A 21,350-nucleotide genomic window follows, 5' to 3' on the forward strand; every position below is an offset into this window, starting at 1 on the left:
AGCATTGTGTCCCTGGTTTGCCATTCTCCGGCCTTCCCATCTGTTTCCTTCTCTTCCTTCCTGTTTCTGTGGGATAGCAAATGTATTAGCGTACCCCTGCAGTGACTCCTAATAGGGGAAGTCATGGCCAGGAAATAATGAGGATCGGTTTGAGATATCATCTGGCCGAGTGGCGCAATAGTTTTGAACTCTGACACCTTGCCGATGGCTGACTTTGATCACCTCTGTTAGTCCGTGCATGTGGGAATACTGTATAATGTTTAAGCACTTCAGATCCGCCTGTATTACACATCCTTAACCCTCCTATTATCCTCAAATAATACTAACACATTTGACCCTTGGGGTCAATCTGACCCCAGGGATATTTGCCTCCAGAAAATAATTTTCAGAAAATTTTTACCAAGTTTTATGTGTCAGGTACTTTGTTTATTTATTGAATTCATAAATAAACCCTTAGTAATGAAACGTTGACATGTTCTCTAGCGGCACCATCAGGCCAAACCTTTAAATTGGAATTAATATATCTAGAATATTTTTTATCAAAAGATTAATGACCACAATAGTATGAACCCTATTGGTTATGGTGATGATCTGACCTTTCCTGCAGCGCCACCATCAGGTCAAACTTTCAGTTTTAGAGTTAGTGTATATTGAAAATCTTTCATCCAAATCTTTTCTAATTTGGGGTGCACATGCATTTCTTCTCTAAGACCTTGTTAAACTACTCCTTAATGCATTTTAGTTAAAAAGATGATAGCAATTTGTTTTTTATAAAACATACTGGGCACTTTTATAGATGTGTGGTTACTTTAAAAAAAACATGTTTGGATACACTACGGCCGGCCCGCGGAACGTCTTCGCGCCAAATAGCACGTACCACGTTCCCGAGAATTCAGTCAAAAGACTTGGTTCTACCGAGTAAAACAAATCAAATTGTGTGACGTCAAATCGTAATCTACATTGAATTGTCATTGAAACAATATATCACACGACTTTGTTTCGATAAATTTAGAAATTACCGGAAAAGGGGGTGGGTCCCCAAGCGGCTCTTGACATCCGCTCATAGAATATCCATGACATATTACAGCCCGATTCAATGAGCATTAACGGAGGAGTAGTCATTTGAAAAATGAGGCCCCCGTAGCACATACGGAGTAATGGGCCCCATTCATATATTGGTATGTGTCAATGATTCGGTACCACCAACTGTCGCAATATTTGACTCACAAATAAATGAGAAAACAACTTTAATAGAAATTGCAGACAAAAGGGGGGTGGGACCCTCGGGCCCCTAATCGAATTGTGCGAGGCATAATCGTAATCTACGATGAATTACATTTGAAATGATATATTACCGGAAATTACCAGAAATGGGGTTTGCCCCTGAGCCCCAAATCAAAAATCGGGCTCCGCGTCGATGCGTACACATCCATAGATTATACCTACCAAATTTAGCCCGATCCGTTCACGAATAACAGAAGAGTAGCGATTTTAACGAGTGTACACAACAACAAGAATAAAGTTTGTATTTTGACAATATAGAAAAACAGCATGTAAAGCACAGTCACATGGATTGCCTAGTGCATCCTAACCCTGAACAAGCCACACAGCAGAACTCACTCACACGTACTGTCCCTTAGAGGCGAAAAAGCCACATATTCTGCAGCTGTTTAATAAATGTGTCTGTGTGGCATTTTGTATCAACAAATTTAACCCCAAATTACCTTTATGGTCAGACTTCATTTGAAATTGAATTATTGAGATTTATATTGTATACTGCCATTTTGAGAAAAAATATTGAGATATGACTTTTGGTCCATATCGCTGGCCCTAGTGGACACCCCTGGTAAATATGGTGAACACATATTGTCTTTGTGCACAGTTCACGTCAGCAAAATGGAGCTAAAGTGAAACAATGACCAGCGTTGTTGCCTTAGATGTTTACTCCCTGAGTATGTGAGGTATTCAGGTTTCCTCCCACTGTCTGTAAACACAGGTCTGTAATGTGTAGGAACAATGCAACTTAAAAACTGACTCATGCAGTAAACGTGTGTGACTCCAGAGGCGTAAAGAGTACTGGTATTTACTACTCATGTAGAAGTACTGTTACTTGATTGAAATTGTATTCAAGTAAATGTACAAGTAAGACCTACATAAAATACTCAAGTACAAGTAAGAAGTAGCTCAATTAAATAGTACTCAAAGTAAAAGTAACTAGTTGTATAATATATATATATATATATATATATTAAACATCTCATGAATATATTTAAAAAGGAAGAGATGAAATCTACCACAATTGGAACTTAATTTATTTTCCACAAAGGCATCTGTATAAAATAAAAGGTTTGTCAAAATGTACAATGCATTTTTAAATAAAATAACACCAATTAATTGATTAAAAATGACAAAATTCTCAGGCTTTAAGTATAACTAAATATATGAACTGAGAAAATAACCAACACTCAATGCTGTTTTGGCACTGGGCATTACGTTTAATCTGATTGGTCGGCTATGATGTGATGCGTTTGATTGTTGTCTGGTAATTTTATTTTTTGTAGTTTATAATGTCCATTGATCATTTTAAAACCAAAATAATAATAATTTACTCTGTAACGGTTGAATGTAGAAATGTAATGCATTGCTTCTTTTAAAACGTACTTAAGTACAATTAAAATGACTGATCTGTACAATTTAAAAACAATGCAAGGAAACAAAAAAAACTAAAAAAAACAAACCAGAAACAATAATTATAACAGGAAGAAATAGTCATCAACATCAACCCGCCAGATTGGTTGTCATTGTAACTCACAACTTTTTCTTAAATCTAAGAACTTAGATATATGCATAAGAAAATATCACATCAGAACTATCTTAAATGGTTTCTAAGAAATGCTGTCCCCTTTGAAGATACCTTGAACAGAGTCCAAAAAAACGGAACAAGAGCAATAACTACGGAAAAAAATATTGCGCACTTCTCATTTTCGAACTCCATCAAGTATTGATACCCTGAAGCCACACACCGAATTTGGTTATCATATCTTAAACTATCTCTGAGAAAAGCTGTCCCCTTTGAAGATACCTCCAACAGAGTGAAAAAAACGGAACAAGGGCAATAACTACGGAAAATATAATTGTTCGTTTCTCATTTTCAAACTCCATCAAGGTATTGACACCCTGAAGCCACACGCTGACAGTTTCTGAGAAAAGCTGTCCCCTTTAACTCAGACGGAGGGACGGACAGAGCTCAACCTATATTCCCCTTCAACACTTTGTGGCGGAAGATAATAAAGGATAAATATATACATTTATACAAGTGTCAGGTATTATTGTCTTTATGGAGGTTGAAAGCTACTTAATTACAGTAAGGTGAGTACTTGTAATCCTTTACTTTCACCTCTGTGTGACTCTGATTGTCAGGCTATTTTTATAATTGCTAGCATTATTTCCAGGTACAATGAGTCTCAACTATGACCTAATGCTTATGGCGTATATTCTCCAAACGTTGGGTCCTACACAGATTAATGTGTCTGTGTGTGTTCTGCTCTTTGGACTGCACACTGGCCTCCTGGCTGAGTTTTAAGCTAAGTGGATTAGCATATCTCCCATGTCAGCTCCATTCACTCTGACAGCCTGATGACATGGGACTGTATGATGGCTGCGACCCACCTGACGTCCACAGCTCAGGCCTCCCAGCAGGTGGTCCCACTCTGGAAAAAAGCACAGAGATGAAGGAATAATCATTTTAGGGGCGTACAGTAGTGTTGGTAGACAGTAAAAAACTTTATGACCATATTTTTGAAGAAGTTTTACTGAGACATAGTTTTTTTTTTACTTTTCTTTTGCACGTTAATTGACCTTCTGAAAAAGACATGAAGTAAATATTTGTACACTAATCAAGCACATTATAATTATCTCTAAAATAAAATAAAAATAGAGTTTCACTATATATACAGTATGTAGAACAAAATGTACAGTCAACTTATACTGTACGTGGTTTAAAAGGGGAAAAGGATATGTACAGAGTTTTACAAACTGTAAATCCTTATAAACACAGATGTGCATCCGTTTATACAAGTACATACATATATGCATACATGTACAGAAATACTTACAAATGTATCTATATATACTGTACATGCATGGGCAGACTATTTATATATACATAAATGTCTATTTTCTGAATACAAAGTCATGTTTACAATGGCAGAGGTTATTAATTAACTGTACTTACACTACAACATTTTCGAATAATATTAATAATAATAACTATTTATACAGCACTTTTAAAAACAAGGGTCTACAAAGTGCTTTGACATACAACAGTAAAAAAATAAATCAACAAACCCAAACAACAGATAAAAAAACAGAATCTAAGCATTTATGGAAAGATAAAATCAAATAATAAGAAATTTAACATAGTTTACAGTGCATATTATCTTCATTCAACATTAACCATAATGTAAACATGATTTTTTACTGCTTCTAAATGGAGAACTTTGAAACTTATTCTGTGTTCTTCAGTTATCAGTAGTCCTCTAGTGTAATTACTTCTGCCCAGATAGTTTTTAAATTGGAATATATTTGGTTTTTTTATTGTATCTTTACTTTCTTTTCTCCCCCCCCCCCCATGTACTCCCTCTTCTACATTTTCATTGCTGGCCTAGCCAGGCAATGCTAACACTTTTGTCAAGGTGATTAATAGCATGCTCGATCGTCGTTAATTCACGGGCTAATGACTGGAGGGAGTAGGAATACAGAAGAAGAAGAAGAGAGGAGCGTGATGGAGGCTGGAGTGTAAGATGCATGAGGCCGTGCACTAACCCCACTTAGTGCAGCAGATTATTAAAAAAAAAACATTCACTTTGGTATAAAAGCATGAAATTTGGCACAGATACTCTCTAAGGGCCACTATTTTAGAAAAAGGCATTGGCCACTCAAAAATTCAATGTGGCGGCCATATTTCAAGATGGCCACCATTGCTATTCAATGTTTATTATATAGTCAAAAAATGCTTTGATCGGGCCAAATGAGGTGTCAGCGGAAAGCTCTGGTCCTCCCGAGGCAGCCGAAGTTTGGTGTTTTCCTCCACCAGTGGTAACCTCAGAGGAGTATGAGCAAAAAGGAGCGACTTTGATACTGCTTTTTCCCATTGACCGAGGTTACGCCTGGTGCAAGAAAACACCAAACTTCCGCTGCCTCCTGCAGACGCAATCCGGTCTCTTGCCAAAAACAAACCACATATTCAATTTTGCAGCATCGCGATTCAGTGTTTCACCTCTAGCAGTTCTAACTCTGTCTGGGAGGGATGAACATATTTGGACTCGGAAGACCAAACCTTTTCGCTGACACCTTGTTTGACAAGATCCTAGCATTTGAAGAGCAATGGTGGCTATCTTGAAAAATGGCCTACATAATGAATTTTTGAGTGGCCAATGCCTTTTTCCAAAATAGTGGCCCTTAGAAAGTATATGTGCCAAATTTCATGCTTTTATACCAAAGTAGACAATTCTGTTGAAACATGCAATTAATCTACTGCACTAAATAACTATACTATACACACTGAAACGTAATGCTTGACAGCGTAGTGGGGTACAGGTACAACGTTTAACTGTTAAGTTGGGGTGTTCCGAACCAACGTTTCCTCTTCTGATATAATACCGATATTTGTATTTATTGTTATTTATTTTGTAGTGTGGAACGCAGTCCCCGCAGCCACTTTAGCACCCGAGGCGAGATTTTTTTTTGGCGCCCCTTATATGGCTTTTTTTTTTTTTAATAAATATATACCAAGTAATTGATATGTTATTGGAATTGTTTTATTATTATTATTATTATCATAATTATTTTTAACCCTTGCATAGTGGCTTTCACCACACCCACAAAGACACTTCACATAAGGAGAAAACATGAGCAAAATTACTTCAAAATATTCTTTCTTTATTTTGATAAAAGGGCTTGACACACACATATAAACAAGTAAATAAAAGCCAACTTAAATATAGATCTAGTTTACACTTTCAAAATGCTAACTATTAATATTATTAGAGTATGGCATTGCACAAAAAAACAAGATCATTATAAAATTCTTAACCTAAATTTAAAAAACACAAAACAACTAACAAACCAAGCAATAACTGAACTTTAATAGCAACTCAAATTGTAACGTTCCACTGGAACTTTAGAAAACGCTTGATCAAGTGATGAATACAACAGAAAACAATAGTAGGCACCATCAGTTATGAGATAACTGACCCATTTATTATTAACCAGAGGGTTGCATACATTTTAATCTTAAACATAAGAATATTCTATAATTAAATAATATAACATGAAAAATAACATTAATGAATCCAAATTATAGTGCAAAATAACCACTAGTTTAACCTAAACATAGGAATAGTCTACAATTGAATACAATAAATAAAAAAATGAATTAGAAGACACTTAAAAATAACTTTAAAACCAACAAAAAAAAGCTAAATATAGTATCTAGTTCAGTTTGTTTACTGGCAGTATTTAGAGATGCTGGAGCAGAGGTTGGAGTTGACTGCTTTTTATCATTGCTTAAAGATTTTAGATGCAAGCCACTATAATTTGATAAAAACTGTGTTTTATATCATAATAAAACTAAATTTCCTATTTTGAATGTTTTAAATCTCAAAAAAAAGGTATCAGTGTATTTTTCATACATGTAAATGTTTAATGAAAGGAAGAATACACGGTAAAGTAAATTAAAATGTGGTTAACTAAAGGTAGTGCTTAGAAAATGTTCTATTTGTTTGCTGAGTTGGACACAGAGGTTGAGCCTCATGTGTCCCAGCTGCTTAACAAGAATGGATGGGTTTGTTTAGCATGCTGTCCCTAAAGGCTAGCTAGCTAATTAAAGTTACACACACAGTGAATTTTAAAAATAGCTTTATTACATCCACCAAGAAGGTAATCTTTATTTGTTTGTTTGAAGGCTAGCAGCATTACCTGAAAAGTACTTAAAGGATTTTGACAAAATTGTAACCAAAGATAGATCTTATTACGGTAACGCCATGGAAAATTGTATTACATTTTCTATCAAAATGGCGATATACAATATTAATCTGGATATTACCAAAAAGACAATTCTGGGTTAAATTTGCTGATGATATATTCCACACAAATTTATTACAAAACAGCTGCAAATTTGGTCTTTTTCTCCACAGTTCTGTAGTGTAGCTTGTTTAGGGGAAGGTCTGGGTTAGAACGTACTCAGAAATCCATCTAACTCTGCTTTTTATGTTGTTCTGACAAGTAGCAAAAACAGTGTCTCCTCAAAGGAAATTAAAAATATTGTGGCCCAGCCCTTGTTTCCATACATGTAGACCTACTGTATTGTTATTAATGGAGATAGAAAGGTCTTACAAGCCTTTGAAGTGTGAGTGATCATGGTATAATAATAAGGATCACTGATCCACATAACTGACAATATATGGCAAAGAGGATATTTGATCTCCTTGAGTGATTCTGTTTCATAATGAAAATAAGACGATAGTGGGGGTGGGGGGGGGGGGTTCTACACCTTTTATTAGTGTATTATTAATATTATCATAGTAAAACTCTCACTGACATCACTATGTAATTTATGTGCCCGGTGGTGTTCTGAAGAGACCAAATGGTTTTTATCACAGTTGCATGTCATGCTCACCTGAATTCAACCTTTTTATTCGCAATACATTATTTCCTAGAGCAGTGTTTCTCAAATGAGGGTACGTGTACCCCTAGGGGTACGCGATGGCACTACAGTGGGTACTTGAGAGAGAGAGGAAAATTAACAAATGAAAGCATTAAAAAAGATGGGTGTTTATTAATTCTGTAAGGCGCGTTGAGTGTCTATGATAAAGCGCTTTATAAAATAAAATCAAATGTATTATTATTATTATTATTATTATTATTATTGTTCATTTTTAGTTTAACATGATTATCATACTGAATAATAAGAAGAACAGAAACAAAATACACTAAATGTCACCAAAAACACACACACTAAGAGAGAAAAAACACTTACCATTACCAGCAACACACAAAATGACAATAAATACACACCGAATGACAGAAAAATGCACAAGATCACTACAAATTCACAAAAATAACAGAGAAACACACAAAATGACATAAGAAACAACCAAAAGCACATAGTAACTTAAATGACACCAACACACAAAATAAGAGGAAATAGACTGAATAATAAAAAGAAAAGAAAACAACACCAAAAACACAAAAATATGATATAAATGTCTCTAGGTTCCACATCAGGAGGGAAATGATCATAAATGGTAAAAACTATGGAAATAAATCTATTCAGGAGGCACGAAATACTGTTTAATTCCACTTATTTACAAAATGTTTTTGTTTAAAATGTGTTATCACTCATTCATTCCATCATTATGATCTATAGTTGTTGTTTTCACACAAATCTGAGCAAAATGTAGCAATCGGACATACTTGAAAAAGTAAGAAAAAAGGGGTACTTGAGCCAAAAACAAGTTTGAGAACAAATGCTTATCCATGAGGTTCAGCGAATCCTTAATTCAAATATCAAACTTAAAATTTGAATCCTCTCTGTGGTTTCTCTCGTTTGTTTCCTTCCAACATCACAACATTTTACACATTCTCGACCTCTTTCCACCCTCTCCATGTTGTTTTCATCCACTTATTTCCCACCCTTTTTTCTCTACCCTCAGCATATCTCTCGTATTCCCTGTGGGTGATGCTTGCAACTCAATTTAGCAAATGTAACTCAATATTGATTATTATTAATATTTATCATGTTTGCAAACATGTTTTCCTCTAGTGCTATTAATCTGCCCTCTTAATAAATGTCTGCTGCAGCCCGGTCCCCCCTGGGGGCCCCTGGGGACCATAGAGCTGTCACATGTATGGTACTACACACACACACACAGCTGCCTGCTGTCCTCTACTCAGCTCACGGCTCCATCTCAGTGTATATACACTCGCGTGTACTCACTTTATTGGAGGATGGAATGGCTGCAGGCTGCTCAGCACAAATGACAAATCAATAGATCAACCATGTTGCATTGGACGCCGCACACACACACACACACACACACACAAAACGTGCATTAACTCAGCTGATGTAGAGCCAAGCTGATCATATTTAGCCCAGTTAAGATTGTTGTCTTTCTTTGAAATTGCACAAAAATGCACTGGATTAACTTTCTTTGGAAGGGAATTAGAGCTTTGATCAGCTACAATAATGTATTTTCTACAGTTGTAGTGTTGTTGAAGCAATAAATCGCAGTATTATTAAGAAGGGTATGAGGAAAAAAAATTCGATGATATATTGCAATTTTTCCCCACGCAATTATTGTATCGATCGAAAAAAAATGTCCAAATCGATTTTTTTAAACATGCTTTTTAAAGAAAAAAACATGTAAATGCGCTAAAATATGCATAGCACGTAAACACCTGGTCACTAGGTGTCAGAGGACCACATTAGACTGTGTTAAACTACCTCACTCCTCAACGCATTTTCAATGGAAGTTGATTGCACTTTATTTTCATAAAACATGGGCACTTTTATAGATGTATTTGCATACTTTTTTTTTTTTTTTTTTTTTTTTTTTTTGTTAAAGAATTTAAGAACTTAACAGAATCAGAATCTGTTGTAGAATCAAAAGTTAAAGTTTTTGGTAACACTTTACTTGAAGTTTTAAACATCAGGCTGTCATTGCCTGTCATTAGCATGAATAAGGTGTCACTGGCCACGGTTACATGATGTTTTTTCATTCGGAATTATTTATTCCGATTTAAACCATTCGGAATTAAAGTGTTCTGCTTCGTGCAATTCTTAAACGTGGATTACATGGAAAACTGGTTTGTTCGGCTTGAGATAATTCCGCTTTAGGTCTGAGGGTTGGGAAGGCTCTGAATGGACAGGGGGAGAACGTGACGCATCACGTCTATCAGCAAAAACACACAACAAACCTTTTATTCTCGGCTATAACACAGAACACCACACATGAGAACTGTTCACTTTTATTTTGATTGTAGTTTTGAAGAAGCAGCTCGACAATAACACACGGTTTCAGTTTGTACCGCGGAGCAAAAGGGAGATAGGAGCTAATCACCGGTAAAAAGCCCAGTAAAAGTCTGGAAAACAATAACCAGGAATAAATATTTGCTCCCTGGTAAAGCTAGTAGCTCTAACAACTGGTAAGATGATGAACGTGGTGATATTACAGCCTGTGAATGCAGTACGGGGACGCCTCTGGGTCCTAGTGTCAGCCGTTCGGTGACGCCTGTTCCGTTTACCGAGGCCCTTGTGCTTTTAATAAGTCTGCATGTTTATGCTTCCGTCCTTCCACTCTTTTCATTATATCCATGTCTTTTCAGGCTCTTATTAAATAGTCTAGGCTGGAGTCCGGGCTGTCGCCATCTTGGATTATGTCGTCAGCAGCGCGTCATCGCCGCAAGTCACACATGTGCAAAACGATACGAATTAAGTTAAAGCGGCTTTAACCAAGTTAAATGTTTACAAGAAAGAGGAGTTATCTAATTCGGAATTAAAAATGGAATAAACCAGCCACCTAATTCGGAATGAACTTTAATTCAGAATTAAATTAGCGTTGGGAATTATGTGTGCACAAGGTCAGGTTAAAGAAGAATTAAAGCTCCCATGTAAACGTGGCCATTGAGTGTCATTCGTTACCCTAACCCCACTAGATCCCTCCACCTAACCAAAAAAATGCCAACATAGCTCTAAAGGTGTCATAATTTAGTGACGGGTGTCATGTCATAATAATGACAGCCTTTATGTTTAAAACTTTATAGAAAAATTTAATTTCACAGTTTGATGAACATACCATAGCGATATATTGTGATATATTGCGTTGCTTAGTAACGGGATATATCATATTGTGACATAACAATCGCGAATCGTATTGTATCGCCAGATTCACAGTTAATCAATCAATCACAAAACATACTAAGCACTTTTATAGATGTATGTGGTTACTTTTTTTTAAATTTTTTTAAATAATTTAAGAACTTAACAGAATCAGAATCTGTTGTAGAAGCAAAAGTTTACCTTTTTGGTAAAATGTAATTTGGCAGTTTAATAAACCTACCACTTTTTTTTAATATTGGTACCATTTACTTGTTGCATTTCATACCATTTTGTACTTGTAAAGGTGAAATCTGTAATTATTGATATTGCAATATATTACTCATATCGTATTGTTTAATATTGTGATATATCGTATTATTGTGAAATGCAAATTGTAAATCGTATCGTCAGATTCATTGTAATGCACACCCCTAATTACTACCTCTATCAACTATTCCTGGGATGGACAAACAATCTTTCTGCGTGGTTTGCATGTTCTCCAGCTTGCCTATGGGTTTTCTTACTTCAACTACTTCAGCTTCCTCCCAGAGTCTGTACATTTCCCACAGGAGTGAAACACATGTTTTAATGTTGGTCTCCATGTGTTGGCCCTGCTACAGTGTCTGTAATAAGCACCAGTGATCCTGCACAGGCTAAAACAAAGTATGAATTAATTAATTAATGGTTCCACATGTGCCACTGTTAGAAGAAGAAAAAGAAGAAGACAAAAAGTGGCCCCATGTGCAGTTCCGTCACCTCTTTACCTTCTAACTTTGTTTGATTTTTACAGCTGCATCCCTCCTGTTGAAAATATGGAGAGGGGGCGGTGTCGGGGTCTTTTTTTACTGAACAGGAACAGGTACCAATATCGCTGTGTGGACTTATAGTGTAGTTAAGTGGGACCATATTGATATAATATAGTGGCACAAGCAGATTAGGCTTGGCTTTGCTTCCTGGCTCACATGCCACGTGTGCACAAAGCTCCCACATCACAATGTTTGGTCATTATTCCAGCAACTACCCACTCATTATTCATATCTGTCACGCTCAAAGCACTTCTCTTCTACTTTCAACTCGATCTTTTTTTTCTCCATATTTGGAGCCCTTGCAATACTTTGCATAGTTTCAGCCTTTTCCCTGGACACCGTCTTTTCATCAACGGCTGCCATTCTTTTTTGAACTGAACCAGATCAATTTCAGTCCAGACGAAAATACAGTCTGTGTGTGTGTTGGAAAATGCTGAGAGAAAAAAGTAAGATGTCTGCGCTGTGTAATGACCAACCCTTGGCCATGCACCTTTTTGTCAGATTTATTATCTTTATCATAGACTGAGGCCAGCCATTGAAAAGCCCTTCCTGAAGCAGACCTCCATTCTAATGTGTAACTCTAGGTTATTTTTTACTTGATCTAACCTCATTATTTGTTTCAAACTTTTAAGGTTTGGCATGGACGTTTATTCTTAAAGAAATCGGCCAGTTCATGCATTACCTAAAAGCCCCTCACACACATTGAACAAACACAGGCCGCTCCATGTGCACATGTGTTTGTGCGCGTCCAGGCAGACGGCAGAAAATGACTCCAGATCTTTATCTCTCTACATTTAAGTCTAGAGTGCTCTGATTAAACACAACCACTGAACAATTTGCTGGTTTGTAAAGACCCTCCGATTAAACGGCTGATTTTCAGCACCAAGTCAAGTTATTTTGCCATGGCAACGCTGATTACAGCATTATCAGCATTTCATTTATTTTCATTGTTCATTTTTTTTTTTAACAGACTCTTGAAAATGGTTTTTAAAGACCAATTTTTCTTTGATCATGTTTTGCAAGTGAAATTTGCATTCCCGAAACTTAGGAAAATGCTAAATAATGACATTTATGTTACAATATTTCATTATCAAAGTCAAGGTAAGCTTTATTCTCGATTTCCACTATATGTACAAGACATGTAGAGATATTGAAGTTACTGTTATCTCTCTGCCCATAACATAAACAAACACAAAAACGCAACAATGTAGAACCAATGCGGCTCCCAAAGTAAATGTACAAAATGACAGAAAAATACACAAAACAAGCACACAAAAAACCATCCAGTCATTTATTTGTGGTCTGTGTAAGTCTTACAACACAGAGAAAATTGCTCCGTTTCAAATTTTCTACATTTGTGACATCACAAGTAAAATTGGGAATCATCTTAGAACCCAACCATTCCAATAAAAACAGCCCAAACACAAACCACGAATCTGGCAAAACTGTGTTTGTGACACAATGTGACGCAGCGGTCGGACAATATTGCAGGAGAATACAATAAAAGATGAGAGAAAAACACAGCAAATACTCCAAAAACACACAAAACTGCTCCAAAAATGAACACAAAGACAACAGTAATGCACAAAATTACTCAGTAAAATATACAAAAATATAGAAAATAACAAAAGTACACCAAAACACAAGTAAAACATGAAAAATGACTCCCCAAACCCACAGCACTAACAAGCAAACAAAACGACAACAGAATTAAACAAAAATTACTACAAATAATGCAAAATGACAGCACGAATACACAATATGACTCCAAATAAACATGTTACAGGAAAAATACATAAAGGACAACAGAAATGCACAAAATTCCTCACAACGAGCAACACAACAACAAACATACACAGAATGAGAGAAAAACACACAAATTTACTATAAAAACTTTGTTTCCTATTGCTCAGATCGCTCATTATTCTAAATGCTGGCATAAATGTGGATCATGTGACCTTCTGATCAAACACATTTTTGTGGACCCGCTGTGAAAAGTTACCTACCTCTGATGTAAAATATATCAATTATGAGCAAACAACAACAACAACACAAATATTTACAATATGAGTGTGCAGATGAATATGAAAATAAAGATATATAACTTTTGTATCTATCATATCAGCTTTACATATCATACATACATGCATATCATAAAGTGTGTTGTATTATAAAAAAAAAAAAAAACCTTACAAAGCAACAAAACTGCATTCGTTTGTGTGTATTATTTACAATGATTAAAAGTACAAGTACTGTTACTTGATTGAAATTATGCTCAAGTACAAGTAGAAGTAAATCATACATAAAACTAGTTACTTTTACCCCCCACTTTTATTTTTGGTAATAAATCTTGCCACGATGCAAGATTTAGATGCTTTGATGCTTTCCTTTGAAGATAACTCGTAAGGATACATCAAAGCAATCAGTAGATGCCTCTGAGAAAGACTGACGGTTGGTAGTGGAAACATGTCAGGAGATCAAAGTACATTTCAAAGTACATTTCCTGAAATAAGTTGTCTGAATAAACATACAGTATTATTTAAAAAGAAAAAGACAAAATGAACTTGCTGTGTATAAACTTAAAAAGGAAGAGACCAAATCTTGCACAATTCGAACTCAATATATTTTCCACAAAGGCATCTGTATAAAATAAAAGCTTTGACAAAATGTACAAAAATACCAATAAATTCAATTTAAAATTAAAAAAAAAATTCTCATGCTCTATGTATAGCTACATTTATGAACTTTAAAACGAACCAACATTTAATGCTGTTTTGGTGATTTAATTTTATTGTTGTCTGGTTAATTAATTTGTTTGTACTTTCACAATGTCCGTTGATCATTTTAAAACCAAAAAACAAATAATTTACTCAGTAATGGTAACAACTGACTTTACATCTTTTAAAATGTACTTAAGTACAAGTAAAATTACCAAAGTACCCACAAAGCGATGTGAGTACTTGTAATCCCTTACTTTCATCTCTGATTAAAACATGGTTTTGCTTCATGTCTCCTGTATGACTCTCAGACTTTTCCACTATAATAATAATAATACAACCTCTGAACAAGCAGTCTATTGTAGTCATGGCCAGCACCAGGACCCCTAAGGTGCGAATTAATGATTGACCCCTGATGTAATCAGGATAAATAGCTCCCATAAAAGTGAAAGTGATGGTGAGAGGAACCCACCGAGAAAGAATAACACAAGAAGCCAGAGAAAGTAAAGGCGCTATCTGGCCCTGGTGTTGTTTAAGGACCCCTAAGGGCTCCCTGAACATCTCTTTTCAGGGATGTTCGGGGCCCCGAGCTAACACCCAGCTGTTTAAAAGAGGCTCACTCCGTCTTTTCCTGCCCTTTGTCGACCCTTTTATTATTTTCCAGTTTTTGCATCTGCACATTTTTTTTTCCACGCTGTCTGAACAGTGAACATATCCACTTTACAGAGTGGAGGGTAAGAGAACTTGTGTCTCGAGGCAAGTAATCTTAAAATGTCCATAGTTTTCTCTCCAGGCAAGTCTTTTTATGAATTAAAAAGTTATGATTGAAAGTTGAACTTGTTTAATATCTCACAGTGTTTGTTATCCCTGCTTGTGAAGTCTTACAAAAGACGTTTTGTTCATTAAAATTAAGAGTGATTTCATTTATTTCAATTATTCATTGCAGCAATCTGTGCTTTTTTTTTTGAGTGCAAAGCTCTTAAAGTCAAATGGAATTTAATAGATTTTCCAGGGCTGTCTCTCTGCATGTCAAAATTGCTTTCAATGGGTCAAGTGCCAGCGAGTGTGTGGGAGTGAGAAAAAAAAAAGTGTTTAACAGCTTGAAAACACTTTTGATTGTGCAGTAAGCAACAGATAGGGCTGGGTAATAAAACTTTAATTGATCTGTGAAAAGTAGAAGCTACCGCTGGCTCACATGTTCCAATAGCTAATTGTGCTTCTGCTCTGAGCCTTATGTAGAGCAGCGATCATTAAAAAAAACTAAAAAACAGGATATTTTCCAGGTTAAAAAAAAAAATGAAAAAAATCACTGAATGACGCAGGATTTATCATAAAATAGTGGCTTTTTATGACTTTAGCTTAACATGATAAGTTTCCTGAAACTATGCGAACAAGCTGCAGATTTGCCAGCTGCTCAGAACCTCGTGTAGCACACGTTCATAGTTTAATAATCTCACATTTCTCTGAGTTTAACAGCTTTCTCAAGGCACATCTGGCTCCAGATCCACATTTCATGAACAAGGAGACTGCTCCACTGTAACACAGTGAATGAGCTCATACATCATAAATATGTGTGTGTCCTTTTCTTCTACTGATTCTGTTAATCCACCACCATTCACGCTTCATGATTCAGTTTATTTACTCTTATTCAAATTAAATTGAAAATTATGAACACATTTTAAGAAATGCTCGAGGAGGAAAAGCTTTGTTTGATTCCCTCAAATGTTTGTTATGAATAGTAAATAATAGTTTTAACGTGACCAGAGGTGTAAAGAGTACTGATATATTCTACTCAAGTACAAGTAAAAGTAAGTAATACATAAAATACTCATGTATGAGTAAAAAGTAGCTCATCTAAATGGTACTCAAAGTAAAAGTTACTAGTTACTTTCACCCCATGTTTATTTTTGGTAATAAATCTTGCCACGGTTCCCATGTATACAGTAAACATCTAATTTATAAACTTAAAAAGGAAAAGACGAAAACTTGCACAATTGGAACTTAATTTATGTTCCACAAAAGCATCGGTACAAAATAAAAGGTTTGTCAAAATGTACAATATTTTTTTTATATATAAAATAACACCAATCAATTCAATTAAAAATATAAAAGTAAGTATAGCTACATTTATGAACTCTAAAACCTAGGAAATAACTTTTATTCAATGCTGTTTTCGCGCCATGAATTACGTTTAATCTGATTGGTCGGCTTTGATATGATGCATTCAATTGTTGTCTGGTCATTTAATTTTTTGTAGTTTCACAATGTCCGTTGATCATTTTAAAACACAAAATAATAATTGACTTAGAAACGGTTGGGTGTAGAAATGTACTTCTTTTAAAACATACTTAACGCTGCTATCTGGAGTTTCTGAGAAACGTCTCGATGTCCCACCCTAAACAGCCTCACTTCCTCCCTCTGCCAGAAGCCACGGCTCTACTTTTCTACACTTGCATTGCAGAACATAACAAGGTCGCATCAGGTCGTATTGATATAGGTCTATGGGTCAGGTAAAAGCCAAAATCATATTTACCTGTTTGCTACGCGTGGCCTTGTTTCTGTGCACAGTTCCACATTCACTTTGATTGACAGTCTCAAAAACAGGAAGTCGAAGCCTATTGGCTGGGTGCACTCGGCGATTGTTTCCATTTGTATAGGGGTCTATAGGATGAAGGAGGGACTTATATACAGTACATTCATGTATATGAATGACCACCGACAGTAGATCATAGTAAAAGACTAGTTAGGTATTTTTCATTCATTTCAAAAGAATCATACATAAACATAGATTTCTCAGAAACTCCGGATATCAGCTTTAAGTACAAGTAAAATTATTGATTTAGAAATATACTCAAAAATGTACAACTACCCATAAAAGCATCTCAATTACAGTAACGTGAGTACTTGTAATCCATTACATTTGTTTGGCAGTTTACGTTAACATTTAAAATGTGACCTGTATCAGATTCGAGTGTGAACAGTTTGCGAACTGATCTGCAGGCGTATTTTCGCAGTTGTCTCAAAGTTTTAGTCCCGTGGGAACGAAAGAATAGAAGAGCAGGTGCAGCGGAGGAAGATGATAAAGAAAAAAAAGCCAAATATTTTGTTGTTTCTAAGCATTGATGTGCTTTTAAACACAGACGAGTTATGGTTTGAACCTTCAAGCTTTACTTTTGAGAGCCGCGTTTTTTCATCTATGTCCGACCCAAACCCGACAGAGCAAAACTGAACCCAGCGCAAACCCGACCGGCATTTCCTTTGCCGTTCACACTGAGGTCGCATTGAATAAAAATCAGATCTGATTCAGGACCACATATGAACATGGTCTAAATCTGATAAGGACCAGATTTTAGTGTTCACACCGCTTTTAAAAAATCTGATCTGGTCACTTGACCCCCCAAAAAATCTGATTTGAGTTACTTTTTCCTGCAACGCAGTAAAAATCCTGTGTTTAGCGCATTGAACGCAGGAGAAATTAGTGGCTTTTGGTTGGACCAGAATGGGTACATTAGCCATTACTGCTTTGTTCTTTTCCCACACAGCATCAAACCTCAGAACAGGCTAACGTGAAAGGACGAAACTGTTATTAATCTCTATAACAAAGAGGAGTTACTTTATTTCTAAAAAAAAAAAGCTTCTATGATGATCTCGTCATTACTAACAACAACAAACAATAAAACCGTTCTGAGATTTTACATTTTCTAGCCTGCTTATTACCAAAATAGACATTAATGAAGATTGGCGGCAAACTTGATTAAATTCTGCATTATCTCTCCACTCTTATCTGTGATATTTTTATTGGATTTATTATAGAGAATACATTGCATATTTCCTTATTCAATCACATTCTAGCTTGGCCAGCATCTGTTTTTATTTGTCTTTGTTCTTTTCTTTTAAAAAATAAAAGTTTTACTATTTTTTAGGTTTTTCAAAGCCTGTTGAGAACCTCATGAATTCTCTATTTATTGTCTCCACTGGCTCTTTCTGACCAGACGTTACCCATTCTATCCATGAAGGCAGGATGAAACCTGCCTACACCACTCACTCATCGTGGCATGGCCAACACATGTTGACACACATTAATTGCTTCCACGCACACACTTAACTCATCACAAATTTAAGTCACTTTGACTTTGTGGCATTTTGAAGACACAATTACACAGCCAATTCAGGGATGTGACAATAATAGGCTGACAGGGTTAAACCAGTCAGTGATTCATAGAATTTGTTAGATGAATATTGGCAGGAGACAATAACTATGATTAAAATGAGCACCATTCACATCAAGGATTTAAAATTCATTCATTCTGGAGTGTTTTCTTCTTAAAAAGCCTCAACATTTCTCATTGAGATTAAGCTTATGAAGTGATTTTGGCAATATTTTTAAATATCGACAAAGTTTAATTACACTTTTAATGTGTTTCCATTGAAGGTTGTTTTGGGCAGGAGCCTTGTAACTTCATGTGACCATTTTATGTCACGTTCTGTGACATGTATTTGCGGAAAAAGTGTTTCCAGCACACTTTTGTGACGCATTTCAATATTGAAATGTCTGAAATTTCTCCTCATGAAAGCGTAAAAACGTTTTAGCAAAATGTTTTTGTTTTTTTTTTAATTCAGGAATTTCCATTACCAGTTTTTATTGCGCTAATTACATTTTTCACATTTCCAAGATTAATAGAAACACAGCCAGTTTTTCTCAATTGATAAGACACTGTTCCTGAAAAATAGAACACATTTCCCAAAACACTGCACCCTATTTTCTTGAAAAGGACACAATTCGCAAAGCACTGCATACTTGAGTCAAAAATGCACTTTGTCAAAATTTGACACTTTACAAAACACTGTTTGGGCCAGTAGGCCTTTGCAAAGTCCATTTAGGAAAGTCAACAAAAGCTGGGTGTTTTATGGTATCTGGAAATCTATTTCTTTGCGTGCAGAGTCGTTGTGCCCGTCGAGGTCTTGGTGTTTGTCTGGGACGTGTTCCAGGACCAAGTGCAGGGCCCAGGTCGGGTTCTGGATTCTGGATTCTGGATTCTGGCTGTGGTCTGGGTCGTCCACGTCTTATTTTTCCAACATGACCTCTTGCTCCTCTGACATCCATTTTGAACAGCTAATGCTAATGCTAATCCTGTTAACCAGCAGGTTTTATACTGTGCAGTTTTTCAGCTAAAGTGTTTTCAGTTTTGACCTGTTGTGTCTTAGTTGTGACAGCTATGTTGGAACAGTGTCCAAATTCTGCCTCTTTTGCAAAAATAGTGCAAGTGTTTTGGAAACTATATTCAAACCATGAATGGTATTCAAGGTTCTGACAGAGTCCTGTTTTTGAGAAATGTATGCAGTCAGTTTGTGCCTGTGTGCAGTGAATGGAACTTAGAGTCTCGTCAATGTAGAACAACTGCAATTGTCACGTTGAATTTAAATAGACAACAATACCTCCATCCAGGGGTGGACTGGTCACCTGTCATATCATCTGGAATCATCCCAGTGGGCCAGTCCGGACCGTTACGTTTTGTTTTGTTTTTTTGACGAGCGAGTGGAGGCAGGCGTGGTAACAGGTGGCCAAAAATGGTTCAAAAGTTGCAAAAACATGGCAAGAAAAGAGGTAAAAGTGACTAAAATGGGCCAAAAGCAGTCAGGAGTGGCCAAAACAATGGGCAAATGAAGAGGAACCAGGTGATATGTAATGGCAAACAATGGTGGAAAAGGGCAAAAATTGGACATGGAAGTTACAAAACGGCCAAAGTAAACAGGTAGAAAAGGGTTAAAAAGTTTCCCTGTTCTAAGATGTTCTGGTGAAATAATAATTATAATAACGCCAGGGCTGAATTTTGCTCCCAGTCCACCCCTACCTCCATTTGTGAAGATTTGGAGGTTACCCGCCATAATTCATCTGACCTTCTTCTTACAGATGTCTGTGATTGTGTTTGTCTCATAGATGACAGTGAACCAGTGGACAGCATGTACGACACAGAGGCCGACCTCGTGGGTTTAGCAGGCGGCAGCGGAGGTGGCGTCGACAGCCCCGAAGACGACCTGGACGACGGCATCATGAACATGTCCCCCTTACCCTCACCGACCCTCTCCCATGCAAACAACAACCACCACCACCACCACCACCTGCTGCACCCCCACATCTATGGCTCCCATCACCACCTCCACAACAACAGCAGCAGCAGCAATGACCAGGACTTCACCACACCCAAGGAGGGCTCGCCCTATGAGGCGCCCGTCTACATTCCTGATGACATTCCTATCCCCAGCGAACTGGAGCTGCGGGAGTCCTCGGTGCCCGGCGCTGGCCTGGGTGTATGGGCCAAGACCCGCATTGGTGCTGGAGAGAGGTTTGGTCTGCACAGCACAAAGCATCATGGGGCCATAGACAAGGAACGCTCTTATGGATGGGAGGTAGGAACCACCTCGGCCTTTCATGCATTCTCTTTGCGTCTTTATTAATGAGGATGCTGGAGGTATCCTCACTATTGTTCTATTGTTCTCCCTTTTTTTTTTTACTTTGTTGTCCTACACAGTTTTTCTGATTTTGACAAATAGGCAAATAATCAAAACATTTAGAAATTTCCTGAGATTTATGCTGGTGGTTTTATCATTTGTAACTTTTACATTTTCTTGAGTTATTCATTTTTTTGTGAAACTGCATTGACTTTTCATCTCCGATCCCATTTGTATAGTGGACAGCTCGTTAAGCTAGAGGAGCTGTTCCACTTTTTATCTTGAAAATTTGCAAACAAATTAAAAACCATTCAACCTTTAATGTATTAATACATTCAACCATTTTTACCTTTTTGCTAAAGTCAAGCTAATGCTAGGTTGATGCTATTGCTGAGCTAATGCTAAGTTAATGTTAATGCTAGGTTTGTGCTAATGCTAGGTGAACGCTAATGCTAGACAAAGGCTATTTTAATGCTAATGTTTATAATTTATTGCTAT

General features: G+C 36.5%; 1 protein-coding gene across 2 annotated transcripts in view; it reads left to right on the plus strand.

The window, feature by feature from the left end:
- The window catches only part of prdm16 (PR domain containing 16), a 288,115-nt gene that overhangs the window by 78,809 nt on the left and 187,956 nt on the right, over positions 1–21,350 (plus strand). For both annotated transcript variants that reach the window (XM_028452700.1, XM_028452701.1), the window contains exon 2: positions 20,341–20,810. In XM_028452700.1, the coding sequence (XP_028308501.1) occupies positions 20,341–20,810 (470 nt within the window). The remainder of the gene's footprint in view (positions 1–20,340; positions 20,811–21,350) is intronic.

This window comes from Gouania willdenowi, chromosome 7 (genome assembly GCF_900634775.1).
Source record: "Gouania willdenowi chromosome 7, fGouWil2.1, whole genome shotgun sequence".
Classification (NCBI taxonomy): domain Eukaryota; kingdom Metazoa; phylum Chordata; class Actinopteri; order Blenniiformes; family Gobiesocidae; genus Gouania; species Gouania willdenowi.